Source organism: Rhineura floridana, chromosome 20, assembly GCF_030035675.1.
Source record: "Rhineura floridana isolate rRhiFlo1 chromosome 20, rRhiFlo1.hap2, whole genome shotgun sequence".
In the NCBI taxonomy this organism is placed as follows: Eukaryota; Metazoa; Chordata; class Lepidosauria; order Squamata; family Rhineuridae; genus Rhineura; species Rhineura floridana.
This window is the reverse complement of record NC_084499.1, coordinates 12,703,196-12,718,293: the sequence shown is the minus strand read 5'-3', so window position 1 is coordinate 12,718,293 and position 15,098 is coordinate 12,703,196. Positions and strand designations below refer to the sequence as shown.

The window sequence follows — 15,098 nt, the reverse complement described above, 5'->3', positions numbered from 1 at the left end:
ATTCACAAGGTGCTTGTTCACCCACCTCTGACTCTGGCTCAGAGAGAGTGAATAAGCAAACAGCAGCAGCAGTGAGGAGGAGGAGTCACCACTGCCTCCTTGCTCATTGGCTCTCTGCCTGACAAGTGATGATGAGGAAGAGGAAGAGCAGGACAGTGGTGGTGAGGGGTAGGATCTCCAAAAGAGGGTAACCCTATTCTGGGTCTCTTGCCCAAAGGCTCCAACTCCTAAACCCTGAAGCTGGAACTACCACTGGCTGCCCATTAGCTACTGGGCTAAGTTCAAGGTGCTGGTTTTCGTGTGTAAAGCCCTATACAGCTTGGGACCAGGATACCTGGAAGATCATCTCACCCAATCGATCACTGCACTCTGCATGTGAGGGCCTCCTGCAGAGACCATTTTACCAGGGCGGCCCTTCCACACAAAATAGGAATTGGACCTTTAGCGTGGTGGCACCGACCCTTTGGAATTTCCTCCTGTTAAATATTAGACAGGCACAGTCTGTTATCTTTTCAGCACCTACTGAAGACCTTTCAACAATCCTTTGAGCAGAGATCTTTCCCAGTCTGTAATGGAATTGTTTTTGAGATTTTTTTTTTAGATGCTTTAATTCTTTTATCACTTGTGAGTTTGCCACCCTAGGTTTCTTTGGGAGGAAAGGCAGGATATCACTTTTGTTGTTGTTGTTATTTGACCTGTCTTGATTCTGTGCCTCACTTCTTTCTAGGGGTCAGTATCTTGATTACGCGAAGGAGGAGGTGGACGCTCAGCCCAGGCAATGGAAGAAATATGAATTCCACTATGACAATGTCCTCTGGGCTCTGTTGACGCTCTTCACTGTCTCCACAGGAGAGGGGTGGCCGACGTAAGTTTGCGTGGGGCTATAGTGGCTTTTGGGGTAGGATCAACTGAACTGATTCAGCAGGGAGAGGTGCCCCCCTCCTCCAGCAGCAGGTTTTGCAGCTGCCATGATGGCTGTGCTCTGCCACCCTAGTCAGAGGCAGTATGCTCCTGAAAACCAGTTGCCAGAAGCCGTTGGCGAGGAGAGCGCTCTTGCACTCAGATCCTGCTTGCGGGCTTCCCAGAGGCGTCTGGTTGTCCGCTGTGAGAACAGGATGCTGGACTAGATGGGCCACTGGCCTGATCCGGCAGGGCTCTCCTGATGTTCTTCTGGCAGCAGCTTTGTTTTATTTATTTATTTATTTTATTCAATTTTTATACCGCCCACAGCCAGAAGGCTCTCTGGGCGGTGCACAACAGTAAGTAAAATACAATAAAATCACATAAAAAACACTAAAAGGCAAACATATTAAACAATTAAACAATCTGGTACATATTAAAAGCTAATAAAATATATTAAAATATATTGAAAGGTATATTGCAAATGGGGCCATAGTTGATTAATATTCTCTGACACTTTCCATTGCATGTTACCATCACTTTCCTTATCACAAAAAGGTTGATCGCGTGGAAGGTTTCCCGATGCCTGGCATGACAGGATGCTGGACTAGATAGATCTTTGGTCTTCTGATATTCGTAAGAAGTAAATGTATGAAAACTGTAAATGGGTTAAGACCATAAACGGGTTAAGCAATGGCTGGATTTCTCTGGCAGGAAATCAGTTCCTTTAAGGCTGTTGTTGCCAAAGCCCCCATCCACAGACCAGAGGAGGATACTTGAATCAGTCTCCTTCACCCCATCCTTCCGTCTTCTGTCTCGATCAGACTTTTCATGATCACTTCTAGAGAAACCGGAAGATCATTTCTCCCTCCCCTCCCACACACATACATTTGTAGGATTTGGGTTTACAAATATACACCTTGAGCACAGATGGAGGCTATCAGCTTAAGCGCTACTGCAAGCAGCACACTTGTTTCTCTGACTCACAATTCCAGTTCCAGCTTCTCTTCTTGTCACAGAGAGGGTCTGTTGGACGTTATCCTAACTTGGGGGGGGGAGTGAAGTGTCACCCCAAAATATCTCAGTATCTGTTCCAGCGGGAAAGAATCAAGGACCTACTCTGGGTCCTTAGCATCCCCTTGTCAAGTTCCAGACTCAGGCCACGTATTCTCAGAAGGCAGCCTTCTCCAACCTGGTGCTCTCTTGGTATTTTGCAGGCTGTGGTCTGAAGGCACATGAGGCCAGCTCCCTGCTGAAGCTAAGCAGGGTCAGGTCTGGTCAGTGCCTGGATGGGAGACCGCCTGGGAACCATAGGGAAGCCGCCTTGGGTTTCACGAAAAGAAAGGCGGGGTATAAATGTAATAAATAAAGAAATACACATCAGCTCCAGTCTGCATGGTTTGGTGATGCTGGGGACTGTGAGTGGCAGCATTGCCTATGATAAAGTGAGAGGAAAGCATGATACCCTACTGAGAGGAAATTAGGGATGGGATCCGCTGGCTGGTGGAGACTCAAAAGCATTCCATCGACCTAACAGGCTAGTATCGATTCTAGTTTGTTCTTTGCCTGCTGCCGCTGCTTTAACTAATCTGTTTTCCCCCTCAGAAAAAGTATTGATATTAATAGTGATATTTTTGAAGGAAATGTCAATATTTTAAAGGAAATATTGAAAAACTGAAGGAAATTTGATATTAATATCAGTATTTTAGACTTTTTTTAAAAAAAAAAAGAAAACTGTTTCCGAAAATAGCCATGGAGAATCACTACATAAAAATCCGATCTGCAACAAGAACAAATAAGTGAATCAATGAAAAATTCAGTACCAAATCCAATGTGGGTGGAATTCTAGCACATCCTTAGAGGAGACCTGTCGAAATGAATGGGTGTGAGTAACTTGGGACCATTAATTTCCATGGGTCTACTCTGAGTCAAACTTAGATGTTGCTGAACCACAGCTCCCATCATCCCTGACCACCGGCCATGCTGGCTGGGGCTGATGGGCGTTGGAGTCCAACTTCTGGAGGGCTACAGGTTCCCCATCCCTCTCTCTCAGCCAGTGGACGCTGGTCCATTAGGGCGAATAAGGCACTGCCCCACCACCAGCCTCAGTCTGCCCTCAGGCAGTCCCCACCTGCCTGCCTTCTTGCAGCCAGTACTAAGGATGACACTGCCTGTCCACTTCCACCTCTTCAGTCTCAATGTTGCCCTTGCAGAACTCAGCAGGAACGAGGATGGGTGCAAATTAGAATGCGTTGGCTCTGCCTGTCATTGGCTCTGGATCCACTTACTGTGGGCCTCCCCGCCTTCTGCCCTCCCGGTTTCAAAGAGCTGCTTGTCGACTGGGCTTCTACATTTACTCCTCACAGGTTTTGAGCAAATTGAAAGCATTAAGGAGGACAGCTTTTGTTGTTCTGACTCATTCTCCACAGCAAGATTCCTTAGACGATACGCAGTTGCCCACTCTTTTCTGATCTAGACATGAGGACATGTGTACTTTATGTAACTTTTTAAAAAAGAAAAGACAATCTCCTTGAGATGGGCGGGCAAGTGGTAGAACTTCAAAATTAGATTTACTGCTGGATTTACAACTTAGAAATGAAATATTTAAAAAGCATGCTACACAGATCAAGCTGGGAGGAAGGGAATGTTTTAAGTAGCCAGGAACAGGCTCAAGTCTCAATAGTTCAGGGAGGGCAACCTGTAGCCCTTCAGATGCCTTTTCTATTTATTGAACAGAATTCGTATACTGCTGAATTGTAATAAATAAATAAATCTCTAAGCCATTGACATAAAATATAAAATATGCATTAACATTAACAGTCAGGAGTTAAAAACAAATCAGGATGAATGTTCCTTGTGGTATAACCTCCCTGCAAAGAAATCAGAATAAGTGCCCAGTAAAGACTGGAAATAGTCTAATCTCTAAGTAAGCAAATGCTCAAGAAAAAGGTCATCTGTTTGGGAGTTTGGTATAGGTTGCCGCGGAGTGCAGACGTAAACAGTCTGGTGGCTGAAAGAATAAAGAAACGTAAGGCTTGTTATTACTCTAAAATAGAATCATTCTGACGATAGCCATACAGGTGGCCATTGCAGAGCCACAAGGCTTGCACTCGCAGGCACTATCTCTGACTCACTAGATAGGAAGAGGAAGGAAGTAAAGCCGGAGGAAAAAGGAACAAGCAGTTACTAAAGAAGGAATCAGCGAGGGACAAATAGGGTGCCCTTCATTCCCCTCCCCTTTTTAAATTGGGAATGGAACAGAAAGAGAGAGAAAAGAAAGGGCAAAACAGAGCAACATCAACAATAATAATGCCTCTCTCTCACACACACTATTGGGAACGGGAGGAAAGCCAGTGGGATCCACAAGGGAATTCCAATCCAGACTGCAGTAGGATAAAAGGGTTAAAGGCCCCCTCCCCCACCCCACAGTCCCTATCTGGTTTCTCTACTCCAGGTATCAAACAGACATAGTGCTATGCATTGCCAAGCAACATGGTAACGGTTGCATCCAGCTTGACCGTGCATCCAATTCGCACTGTCTTCAGACTTGACAAGTGGCAGCCGTATATATTGGCTCTGTGAAGCCACGGACATCGGCAGCGAACGTGGGCAGTGGTCTGACTCAGTATAAGGCAGCCTTTTATGTTGGGTATGTGAGCCAACCTGTAGAGCTGACGTCCAGTTTTCTGTGCTGATTTATTAGGAAGATAGAAAGCTGCCTTGTAGTGTGTCAGGCCCTTGGTTCATCTAGCTCAGTGGTGTCTGCACTGACTGGCAGCAGCTCTCAGGCAAGGTTACCTCCCAGCCCTACCTAGAGATGCTGGGGATTGAAGCTGTGACCTTCTGCTTGCAAAGGAGATGCCCTGCCGCTGAGCGCTATGGCCCTACTTCCAAATCTCTGCCAAATTTCGATTCTGCCTCCTTCCCGCTCACAGCGTTCTGAAGCATTCGGTCGACGCAACGTATGAGAACCAAGGACCCAGCCCCGGGTACCGGATGGAGATGTCCATCTTCTACGTGGTGTATTTTGTCGTCTTCCCGTTCTTCTTCGTGAACATCTTTGTGGCTTTGATCATCATCACCTTCCAGGAGCAAGGTGACAAAGTGATGTCTGAATGCAGCCTGGAGAAAAACGAGGTAATCTCTCAGGTCATCTTATGGAGAGAGGCCTTCTCCCCCTATTTCTGGGTCTGGTCAAGAGTCCAGCCTTGAATGATTTTGCCTCTTCAAGACAGCTAGGTCTCTCAGCATCATTTTGCAAATCAAAGCATTTCCCTTAAATGAGATGCCAAGTGGAATTTAACACTTCCCACTGAATTCAGTGGGGCTAACATAGAAAGCTAGACCACTGGTGCATCTAGCTCAGTATCGTCCACACCAGGTGTGGGGTGTTGGAAGTGGGGCAAGAGCAACTCCTGTTTGGGTTCTTTTGTGTGCATTCCAGAAGGAAGATAGAGTGAGGGTCCTCCAGCTGGCTAGGCTTGCCAACCTTGACCTGTGCTCTTCTCTACCTAACTTCCTTGTGTTGTAAACTGATATGCTCAGGGAAGCTGACCTCCTTCCTTTGTCTTCTTCGACTGTCTGAGGAGACATCTTTGTCTTTGCTCTCTCTCCTGGGCATTGCACCTCCAACTTATTTAGTTAGTTAGAACTAGGTATGCCTTTCCTATCTACTATGTATTTCTATAAATAAAGTAGCTTTTCTTATTTTATGAAGTCTTTAAGTCTCAGTGATCTAAATGCAGGGGGAAAGCCTGCTATTTAGGTAAATACACACATTGGCACACACAGCTCAGACCGCTGAGGATCTCTGCATATACATATTTCCATAACATGGGGAACCTTTGGGCCTCTAGATGTTGCTGAGGAACAACTCCCATCAGCTTCATCAAGCACTGCCAGTGGCCTGGTCTACACTGATGGGGAATGACTCTCCAGGTTTTCCGACAGGGGTCTCTCCCAGACCGAACTGGAGATGCCAGGGATTGAACCTGGGACCTTCTGCATGCAAGGCAGATGCTCTGCCACTGAGCTACAGCCCTTCCCCATAGCTTACTTCTGACTAGGCACATGTAGGATCTGGTGGCTTTTCTTTAACTTGGTCCCTTTCCTGTCTGATTTCTTTATTCTTTCTTCCCTTTGTTGTAGAGGGCCTGTATAGACTTTACCATAAGTGCCAAGCCCCTGACCCGCTACATGCCCCAGAACAAGCAGTCCTTCCAGTACAAGATGTGGAAGTTTGTGGTGTCCCCTCCATTTGAGTATTTCATCATGGTCATGATTGCGCTCAACACCATTGTGCTGATGATGAAGGTTGGTGACTTCAGAGCTGGGTTTTGTAGATGGGAGAGACCAGTGGCTGTGGTCAGAGTTTCAGTGACAAACCATGGTGTGATGATTCAACAAGCGCCCGGTAAAATAGGTTATCGATAGCTACTAGCCTGAAGTTGGCCTGGGTGTTGTCTTATATGAATTGCCCCATGCCATGTTCACCCATCAGTCTTTTAAGAAGTGAAAGACTGGGAACAGACAATAGTTACCTCTTAGTTCCTCTTGGTCTACACTGATGGGGAGTGACTCTCCAGGTTTTCCGACAGGGGTCTCTCCCAGACCGAACTGGAGATGCCAGGGATTGAACCTGGGACCTTCTGCATGCAAGGCAGATGCTCTGCCACTGAGCTACAGCCCTTCCCCATAGCTTACTTCTGACTAGGCACGTGTAGGATCTGGTGGCTTTTCTTTAACTTGGTCCCTTTCCTTTCTGATTTCTTTATTCTTTCTTCCCTTTGTTGTAGAGGGCCTGTATAGACTTATTTTATTTATTTTTATTTTATTTATTAGATTTTACCATAAGTGCCAAGCCCCTGACCCACTACATGCCTCAGAACAAGTCTTTTAAGCAGAGACCTTATCCCAGTCTGCGTCTGTGCTGGAATTGCTTTTTAATATGTTCTTGAAGCTTTTTTTTTTTTTTTTTAAAGATGCTTTTAAAGATGTTTTGTTTTAATATGTTTTAAGGATGTTTTGTTTTAATATATTTTAGAGTTTTATTTTTATGATGTTTTAGAGTGTTTTCAGTGCTTCCGTTTGCCCTCCTGGGCTCCTGCTTGGAGGAAGGGCGAGATGATACTAATAACAATAATAATAATAAAACAATAGCCGTGACAATAGCAACAGCAACAATAAAATAGTTGCATTCAGTAAAGGAAAATGCAAACCAGACTCCTGTGACTTCATGAACCGGTTGGTGGGAGGTAAAAAAAGGTGAAGGTGTCCCCGCACTTGTAGTGCGAGTCGTTTCCGACTCTTAGGGTGACGTCTTGCGACGTTTACTAGGCAGACCGTATATATGGGGAGGGATTGCCAATTCCTTCCCCAGCCTTTCTATGCCGGGTACTCATTTTACCGACCACGGATGGATGGAAGGCTGAGTGGACCTCGACCCCTTTTCCCGGAGATTCGACTTCCTCCTTCCGTTGGCATCGAACTCCGACCGTGAGCAGAGCTTTCGGCTGCGTTACCGCCGCTTCCCCCTCTGCGCCATGGAGGATCTATGTTGGTGGGAGGGGGGTAAGGGAATTACCTGTAATTGCTGTCCCTTACCTGTTAAACTGAATGGCACAGTGCAGTTTTGTCACATGGATGCTGGCCAGGTAATGTTTGTTATAAAGTCAAATAACAACGACAGTGGCTACTAACCCCAATGGGCTGCGTTCTACCTCCTTTGTCAGAGGCAGTATACCCTGGGTAATGTTTTGCTGAGGAAGGTTTTAGCAACCACACTGAGCTACAATTTCCAGAATGCTTTGGAGGCTATCGTGACCGTAAAACTGTGCATAAAATCACACCGTACGTTCATCGATTGCGGAGGATAAGGCGATCAATGGGCTGTTAGCCACAATGGCTGTGTTCCACCTCCGCTGTTGGAGGTAGCGTGCTGCTGAATCAGTAGTGTAGTGGCAAATTCAGAAGTGCAGGGTCCCTTCATGATGGTCACACCACGCCCCCTCACAGCCACACTTCTTTCCCACTTTCTCTCATCTCCCTTGTTCTCTGTGTTATCTTGGAGTCCCTAGGAGCCAGGCGGCATGAAAGGGGAGGCTGTGTGTTAGCTACCCAGAAGAGTCCTCCCAACGGTTGCCTTCCTCCTTTCACTCTGATGGGCTCCAGTCAGCACAAAAGGTCAGTGGCTAACATGCTCCCTTTTCATGCTGACTGGCTCATGCATAGGGACGTGGCTGGGACACTGCTCCCAAAAAGTCAAGTGTCTACAACCCCTCACAACCCCAGATGACTACACCCCTGCTGTGAATGTGAGTTGCTGGAAGCTGCAGATGAGTGCTGTTGGACTCATGTCCTGCTTACAGATGCTGGACTGCATGGGCCGCTGCCCTGATTCCTAGGGCTCTTAACACGGGGGTGGGGGGGACCTGTGTTGTTGGATGACAACCCCCGTCAGCTCCTGCCAGCATAGTCAGTGAGTAAGGACAGTGGGAGTGGCCATCCCATGACATTAGGGGGGGGCACTTGTTTCCCTATCCCTCATTTGATGGGAACAAGACCAGTACATGTCCTGACTTCAGATTAAAAGGCAACTGCTACAATAAAGTCAACCAAAACTTTACAAGAACTGCCGTTACGAATGACAATGACAAGCCACATCTTCCAGTAATCCGTTTTTTTTCTCCTTGGTTTAGTTCTACGGTGCTCCACAGCCCTATGAAGATATGCTGAAATGCCTCAACATTGTGTTCACATCCATGTTTTCACTGGAATGCGTGCTGAAGATCATTGCTTTTGGTGCACTGGTATGAGCTCTCTTCCTTCATTGTCTCCTCCCATCCTGCACTAGATGAGACCACCTCGTCCCTTAGGCACCCAGCAGGTCCCTGCGGCATACAGGGGAGCTTCTCCTACAAGTTCTAAAGATTTCAGAAGCCCGCTCCACAGTAACTCAGAGCAAGGCTTTCAGTGCGACTGCCCCTCTCCTGTGGAATAGCATTCCTGGCAAGATGCAGCAGGCCCTCACTGTCTGCGCTTTCCAGAAACAATGGAAAACCTATCTGTTCCAACAGGCTTACCCAACTGGAGGAATAGGTCTCTGCCATGGATGTCTGCATGGTATTGTTTTTAAACGTGTCTGCTGTTATTTTCTGCATTGTTTTAAACTGTGTTTTTTTAGCTGGTTTATTGTATTTTTACACATCGAGACACGTGTGGAAGGTGATGATCATAAAGATTTCTCCCTGGCTTTTGGAGTTCCTAATCACTAAATCACTAAAGGGCACTGGGTTGGGGAAAACTAACTTAGATGGTCAGGTCACTTTGGAGTGATTCTGGCTGCTCTTTTTTGTTTTTGTTTTTATCTTACAGAATTATTTTCGTGATGCCTGGAACATCTTTGATTTTGTCACAGTCTTGGGAAGTATTACTGATATTTTAGTAACGGAGATTGCGGTGAGTACAGACTATGCAAACTTGCTTTCTGCAGCTGGCAAAACTGTGTCAGGGAAAAGAAACCAGGCCAAATGATTTTCCCAACAGCCTATTGGTGGGTCATCACTGCAGGGTGTGTGCATCCCCAGTTACAGTTAGCCTAAGCTACAAAGCTGATACTCAACTGCTAAGGTGTAAATACATGATAAATATTTAGAGGGATGTCCTAGCCATCAAGAGCTTTTGAATAAGCTGCCTAAGGGGGAATAATCTCCTTTAGAGCCGGAGTAGATGTTACAACATATTGGGCCATAGCAAGAGTAAGGAGGCAAGAGCAGATAATAACATCCCTCTTCTGCTCGCTCTCAGCTGATCGGCACTAACAGATGTGGCTTTTGAATCTGTTTGCAGGCAGTTGCAATACAAAATTGCCCACAAAGGGACTTCAAAGGTGATCTCTTTCAGTGCCAATCAGCTGATGGGCACTGAGAAACATCACTTTGAACTCTACTTCCAAGTGGTATTTAAACCACTTGCAAACGATCTTCAGAGGTGAGCCCCTTTCAAAGGTGGCCTGTGGGGGGAGGGATCTAGCCTGTTGGCCAGATCCAATCCCTCCCCTTTAGGATCACCTAATTCCCAGAATCAGGAGAATTCTGTCCTTGGTCCTGATATTACATTTCAAGCTGCCTGTTTCTGTCCTCCAACCACAGTAAAGAAGATTGGTTGGGAAATTTGTATACAGTAGAGGAGAGGACCGAATTAAAGGAAGAAGTGGGTAATCCTCCACCCTAGTCCCAATCTTGTAATGCTAATTTAAGGGTCTGTTACATCTGCACTGGCCTTCAAAGATTTTTTTTTTAAAAAAATGCTAATCTGTCACTTGATTTAGGTGGAGAGAGGACTGGTCTGTTCCATGATTCCATATAAATGCGGCCCAAGTGTAGAATTTGATATTTGGGTGTACAGTTCAACACCTTGGGAATATAAATATATAGATATGTATGTTTCTAGTCCTCAAGTAAATGAAGATACGCTTGAACAATATATCAAGTAACTGGAAGAGGGGGTGAGAAAAGTTCCTAGAGGGCAGGGTATGGGGGCATCAGTGCCTTTCAGAGTCCTTTCCCACTCCTTCCATTGAATTATGCAAATATATATGCAAATCCATTTAAATTGCATAATTTATGCTGGAAGATGCCACCTTAAATAGTCAAATGGCTCATAGCAGTCAGTTCCTTTTTGCAAACTCTTTCCAAATAGTTCATGTCAGCCTTTCTCAAACCTGGCACCCTTCGGATGTGGTTGGACTCCAGCTCCTGTCCTCCCTGACCATTGGCCATGCTGGTTGGGGATGATGGGAGCTTTGGTCCAACAGCATCGGGGGGGGGGACCAGGTTGGTGACGGCTCATGTTACAGGGGCCTTATGTTCTATTTCAGGACTGAGGAACCTGATGCCTTGCAGCTGTTGTTGGCCATGATGGCTGCGGCTGATGGCAGATGTAGTCCAATCACTGCTGGAGGGCTGCAAGTCCCCCACCTTGTTGTATTTCCTTCCTCCTTGGCCACGTCCCTCTCTGCTCTGTTACTAATAAGTGGCTTTGTGTGTTTGACGTGTGCAGACTTTATTTTTGTCTCTCTTTCTTAACCTCTTTTTCCCGTTTATAGTAATGCATGTTTGTCATCCCCCTAAATCAAAGGTTCCCAAACTTGATGCAAATTGCCAGTGGTCTGTGTGGACCTCTTATTTTTTTCCCCTGCCTGTTATAGCAATTCTAACGTGGTGTGCTGGGTGCTGCGTGATTATTAAATATATTCGTATTCTTCTCTTTCTTATGTCACGTTTGATTCTCGCATTACAGTTTGCGTTCCAGAGAATTCAAACTGAAATGCAGTGTAAGAAATGCAAGAAGCAATAGGAACACAATTCACATCAATATCAATATTTAACGCAGACCCTCTGCAGACCACCTGAATGAAACTCATGGACTATTCGCCTCTTGGCCCCAGTCTTTGGACCCCAAGGGGGCCAGTTGGCCCTGTCCTGAAGATGGGATCATCCACTCTGCCCTGGATCCATCCCAGATCTTTGTGAAGTTATTTGGGGTTGGGGCTAAGGGTTTTTTAAAATTAAAAATATGGTCGGGGGGACCTCTTGTCCCCAACCGAGGGCAGGCAGGTGCAACTAGGGCAGGAAGGAATTGCTTTGCTTACCAGCTGGTAAGCAAGACAATTCCATCCTGAGCATTGCCGGTCGCTGCTCCTTCCCGATCAGCTTCTCTGCATGCAGAGAAGCCACCGGCAAGCGAGCCACGACTGGCACCACGCAGAATGAATCCTCCTGCTTATCAGCTGATAAGCAAGAGGATTCCCTGCTGCGGGGTGCTGCTGCTTTGCGAGAGGCTTCCCTGAATGCAGAAGGGGATTTGGTGTGCAGGGCTTGGAGAGGCAAGAAGGAGGAGAGATTGAGCAGAAAAGGCAAGCCCTGACCTTCTCCCGCAAAGAGGTGCCTTTCCTGTCTGACCTTCTCCTTTCTGCCCATGCGTGCCTCTTCTTCCTGCCCTATGCCCCACCCATGAAAGCCCCGAATCACTCTGGAATGCTGCACCTAAACTGTAGCAATCCGGGGCTGTCTCAATGCTTCCAAAGCCGAATACGGAGCACAGCCCTATTGGCCATATGAAATCAGAGGGCCCCAAAGTAAAAATGGGTGATATTCAAAATAGTGCTAAGCAGATGTTCCATCAGTGCAAGGATTTCTGCTTGCCCGATGGAACAACTGCCCCTCTCATCCCCCTTTCCTGTGCTGTTCTAGGGGTTCTCTTGATTTAAGGCTCCCCTTCCAAGTTGAGATCTTGGTAAAAATAACACACGCACCCGACAACCCATCAGCAATTAGGGAGAAAGACCCCGTGGTGCCAGCGAGAGGGTTCCCTCTCCCAGTGCTAATTAATAATTGGGGAGCAATTTTTACCGCTATCTCAGGTGAAGAGATAAGGTTTAACCCTCTCCTCCCATGTGCTGCAAGGCCAATGACTCCCCTCCCCGATACTTATTTATTTTAAAAAAATCAACAATGTGCTTCCTAACTATGTTGTTACTGTAACATCTAGACAAGTTAGGCCAAATGTGGGGAACCTTTGGCCCTCTAGATGCTACTGAACTACATCGGCCCCAGCAAGCACAGCCAATGACCAGGGATGATGGGCATTGTCGTTCAGCAACATCTGGAGGGCCAAAGGTTCGCCACCCCTGAGTTAGGCCCTGAGAGAATCCAGAGGGGGGCAGGGGGAGCGATCTTGGTTGACTTGCAGGCAGGGTTGGCTCCAGGATTTGAGGGGCAGGGCACTTTCAAGAAGCTCCCTTAACCTTCAAGGGGAAAGATGGACTATGCCGAGCGAAGTAGCCTTGGCCTTCTCGGGTACCCCGTGCATGGTGGTAGAGCCAGAAGCAGCTCGCCGGATGGGTCTGAGCCACAACACTGGCTCCCCAGCAGATGGGCCACTGTTGATTACTGGGAAGGTCAAGGCAGCGGGAAGGTTGGCAGGGTGCCAGTGCTCCAGCAGGAAGCCAGATTGACTCTGCTGATGCGTTTGTAGTGCAGTGACCTCCCTGCCGGCTCGCCCCTCTCCCTTCCAGTAAGAAATAGCAACTTACCTGCCGGGGCAGGAGCCTAGCAACTCTGCCCCCTCCAGCGAGCCACTTCTCATTGGAGAAGCCTTGCGGGAGTGACGGACCCTCTGCCAGTCTTGGAAGCCCAGACAATGCTCACCTTTGCTGGCCTCGGGAGCTGGCTATCCAGGCGGGAAATCATTGCCGAAATGAGATCCATTGACTGTTGCGAGGACTCTTTCACAAACCTTCCAACAGGGTTATCCCTGGCAGAGTTGAATATATTTTGAGTTGGTTCGTTCAAATAATACCTTTTTTTTAACCATCTGGGATTTAGATGCATATCCTGTTACACCATGCATTTCAAACACATCCAATGCTCATTTAAAGCACATGGCTTCCCCCAAAGAATTCTAGGAACTGTGGTTTTCTTTTTATAGTGGTACAAATTCCCAGGATCTTTAACAAGCTACAGCTCCCATGATTCTTTGGGGGGGGTCTGTGCTTTCAATGTGCATCAGATGTGCTTTAACTGTGGAGCTGACTATCAGCTTTTTCTGGAGCTCTGTCCTTGAATAGTGAAGGAAGGCAGGAGGTATCTGAATCTCTTCCCACCACCCCTCCTCCCTCCAAGTTGCTCTGTCTGACCAAACATAAACTCAGCCATTTGGAGTGTGTTGTGAACCCCCCTCGTATGGTGTCTCCATTCGTGGCTTTTACCTAGAGCTGAGCCAAAAGTTCCCGGAAGACAACATTGCTGAGATTTTTCTCTTTCTCACACATTCCCCCCTCCCAAAAAGAAGGCCGCTTTGCAGAATTCTCTCTAATATTTTCCACCAGTGTTTTGGTTGTATGCCCACCACACACGCATGTGCACAAGGAAGGCCCATAGCTCAGGGGGAGAGCATCAGCTTTGCATGCGGACGGTCCCAGGTTCAATCGCCAGCATCTCCAGGTACATCTGGGAGATATCCCTGTCTGAAATCCCGAAGGGCTCCTGCCAGTCAGTGTAGACAATACTGAGCTAGATGGAGCAATGATCTGACTTGAGATAAGGCAGCTTTTTATGTTCCCGCAAATTGGGGGGCGGGGGAAGGTTTTTGAGAGACGATTTGCACACAGTTCTATGTTTGACCATTTGGCTCCCTGCTCTGCAGACAGGGCCGCTTCTGAGATAACGTTCCAGATGGAGCTTGGCTTATGTTTCAGTGCAGATATACCAGAGCCCTGGTATACCTTACCTCCAAGAAAGCCAGCTTACCTGGCCATCCGCTGCCTTTTTCTGTGGAAGGCTCAGGAACCGGATGAACAGCAAAGGAGTAAAGATAAAAGGAAAAAAATGTGTTGATAATTTTTTTTTTGTGTGTTTTTGTTTGACATTGTAGTTGCATTGTTTGTAATTTCCTCTCTGTGAATGCTTTGGAATACTTTTTTTTTTTATTTCTGTGGGCAAAAAAATCTGTATGTCAGTTTCTCAACCAACCAGCACCCCTCACTTTCAGCTGATTTACAGACTTTTAAATCTTCAGTGCTGCAAAGGGTCAAATTGATTAAATCTCTAGCCGGTTGTATGGCAGAAGTAAATTGCATCTGATGGAGGCAAATTTTCATTGATGTAGACCGTGTTGGCCAGCCTTCCCCAACGTGGTGCCTTCCAGCTGTTGTTGGACTCCAAGGTCCTTCAGCCCCAGCAACCATTGCCAACGGTCAGGGAAGGCAGCAGACGTTGGGGAAAGGAAAATGTAGACTGTTGTGCATGACACAGAGGGGAATGGGAGAGCATTGTCAAGCCGCACGTTGGTTCGAACAATTAGCTGTAGCAGTGAAGGCAGGTGGCTCCAGTGGGGCAGTGAATCTGCTCTAGGTTTTAGTCTGCGGTTTCATGGAGCTGTCCACAGTGCTGAAACCTATGCCCAGAATAGACTCAGACCTTTGGACAGCCCCTTGGAAGTTCAGACTAAAACCCCTGAGCGGATTCACTGGCCCACTCACAGTACATTGGGGCTTCAACATGTATGCTTTCTTAGATGTTCCTTCAATGTCCTCAGAAAGGCACCAGTGTTTCTTTAAAGAGTAACTAATCGGTTAATCAGTTAAAAAGTAGATGATGGGGAGGGGGGAATCTGTTGTCGATGGCCCTGCTGTTGCC

The 15,098-nt window shown here is 46.9% G+C and overlaps 1 protein-coding gene across 1 annotated transcript in view; it reads left to right on the top strand.

Moving 5' to 3' along the window:
• CACNA1B (calcium voltage-gated channel subunit alpha1 B) overlaps nt 1-15,098 on the top strand; it is a 348,989-nt gene that overhangs the window by 280,030 nt on the left and 53,861 nt on the right. Inside the window, exons 27-31 of the mRNA XM_061604351.1 lie at nt 728-865; nt 4,836-5,037; nt 6,049-6,213; nt 8,598-8,708; nt 9,274-9,361. Coding sequence (XP_061460335.1) covers nt 728-865; nt 4,836-5,037; nt 6,049-6,213; nt 8,598-8,708; nt 9,274-9,361 — 704 coding nt within the window. The remainder of the gene's footprint in view (nt 1-727; nt 866-4,835; nt 5,038-6,048; nt 6,214-8,597; nt 8,709-9,273; nt 9,362-15,098) is intronic.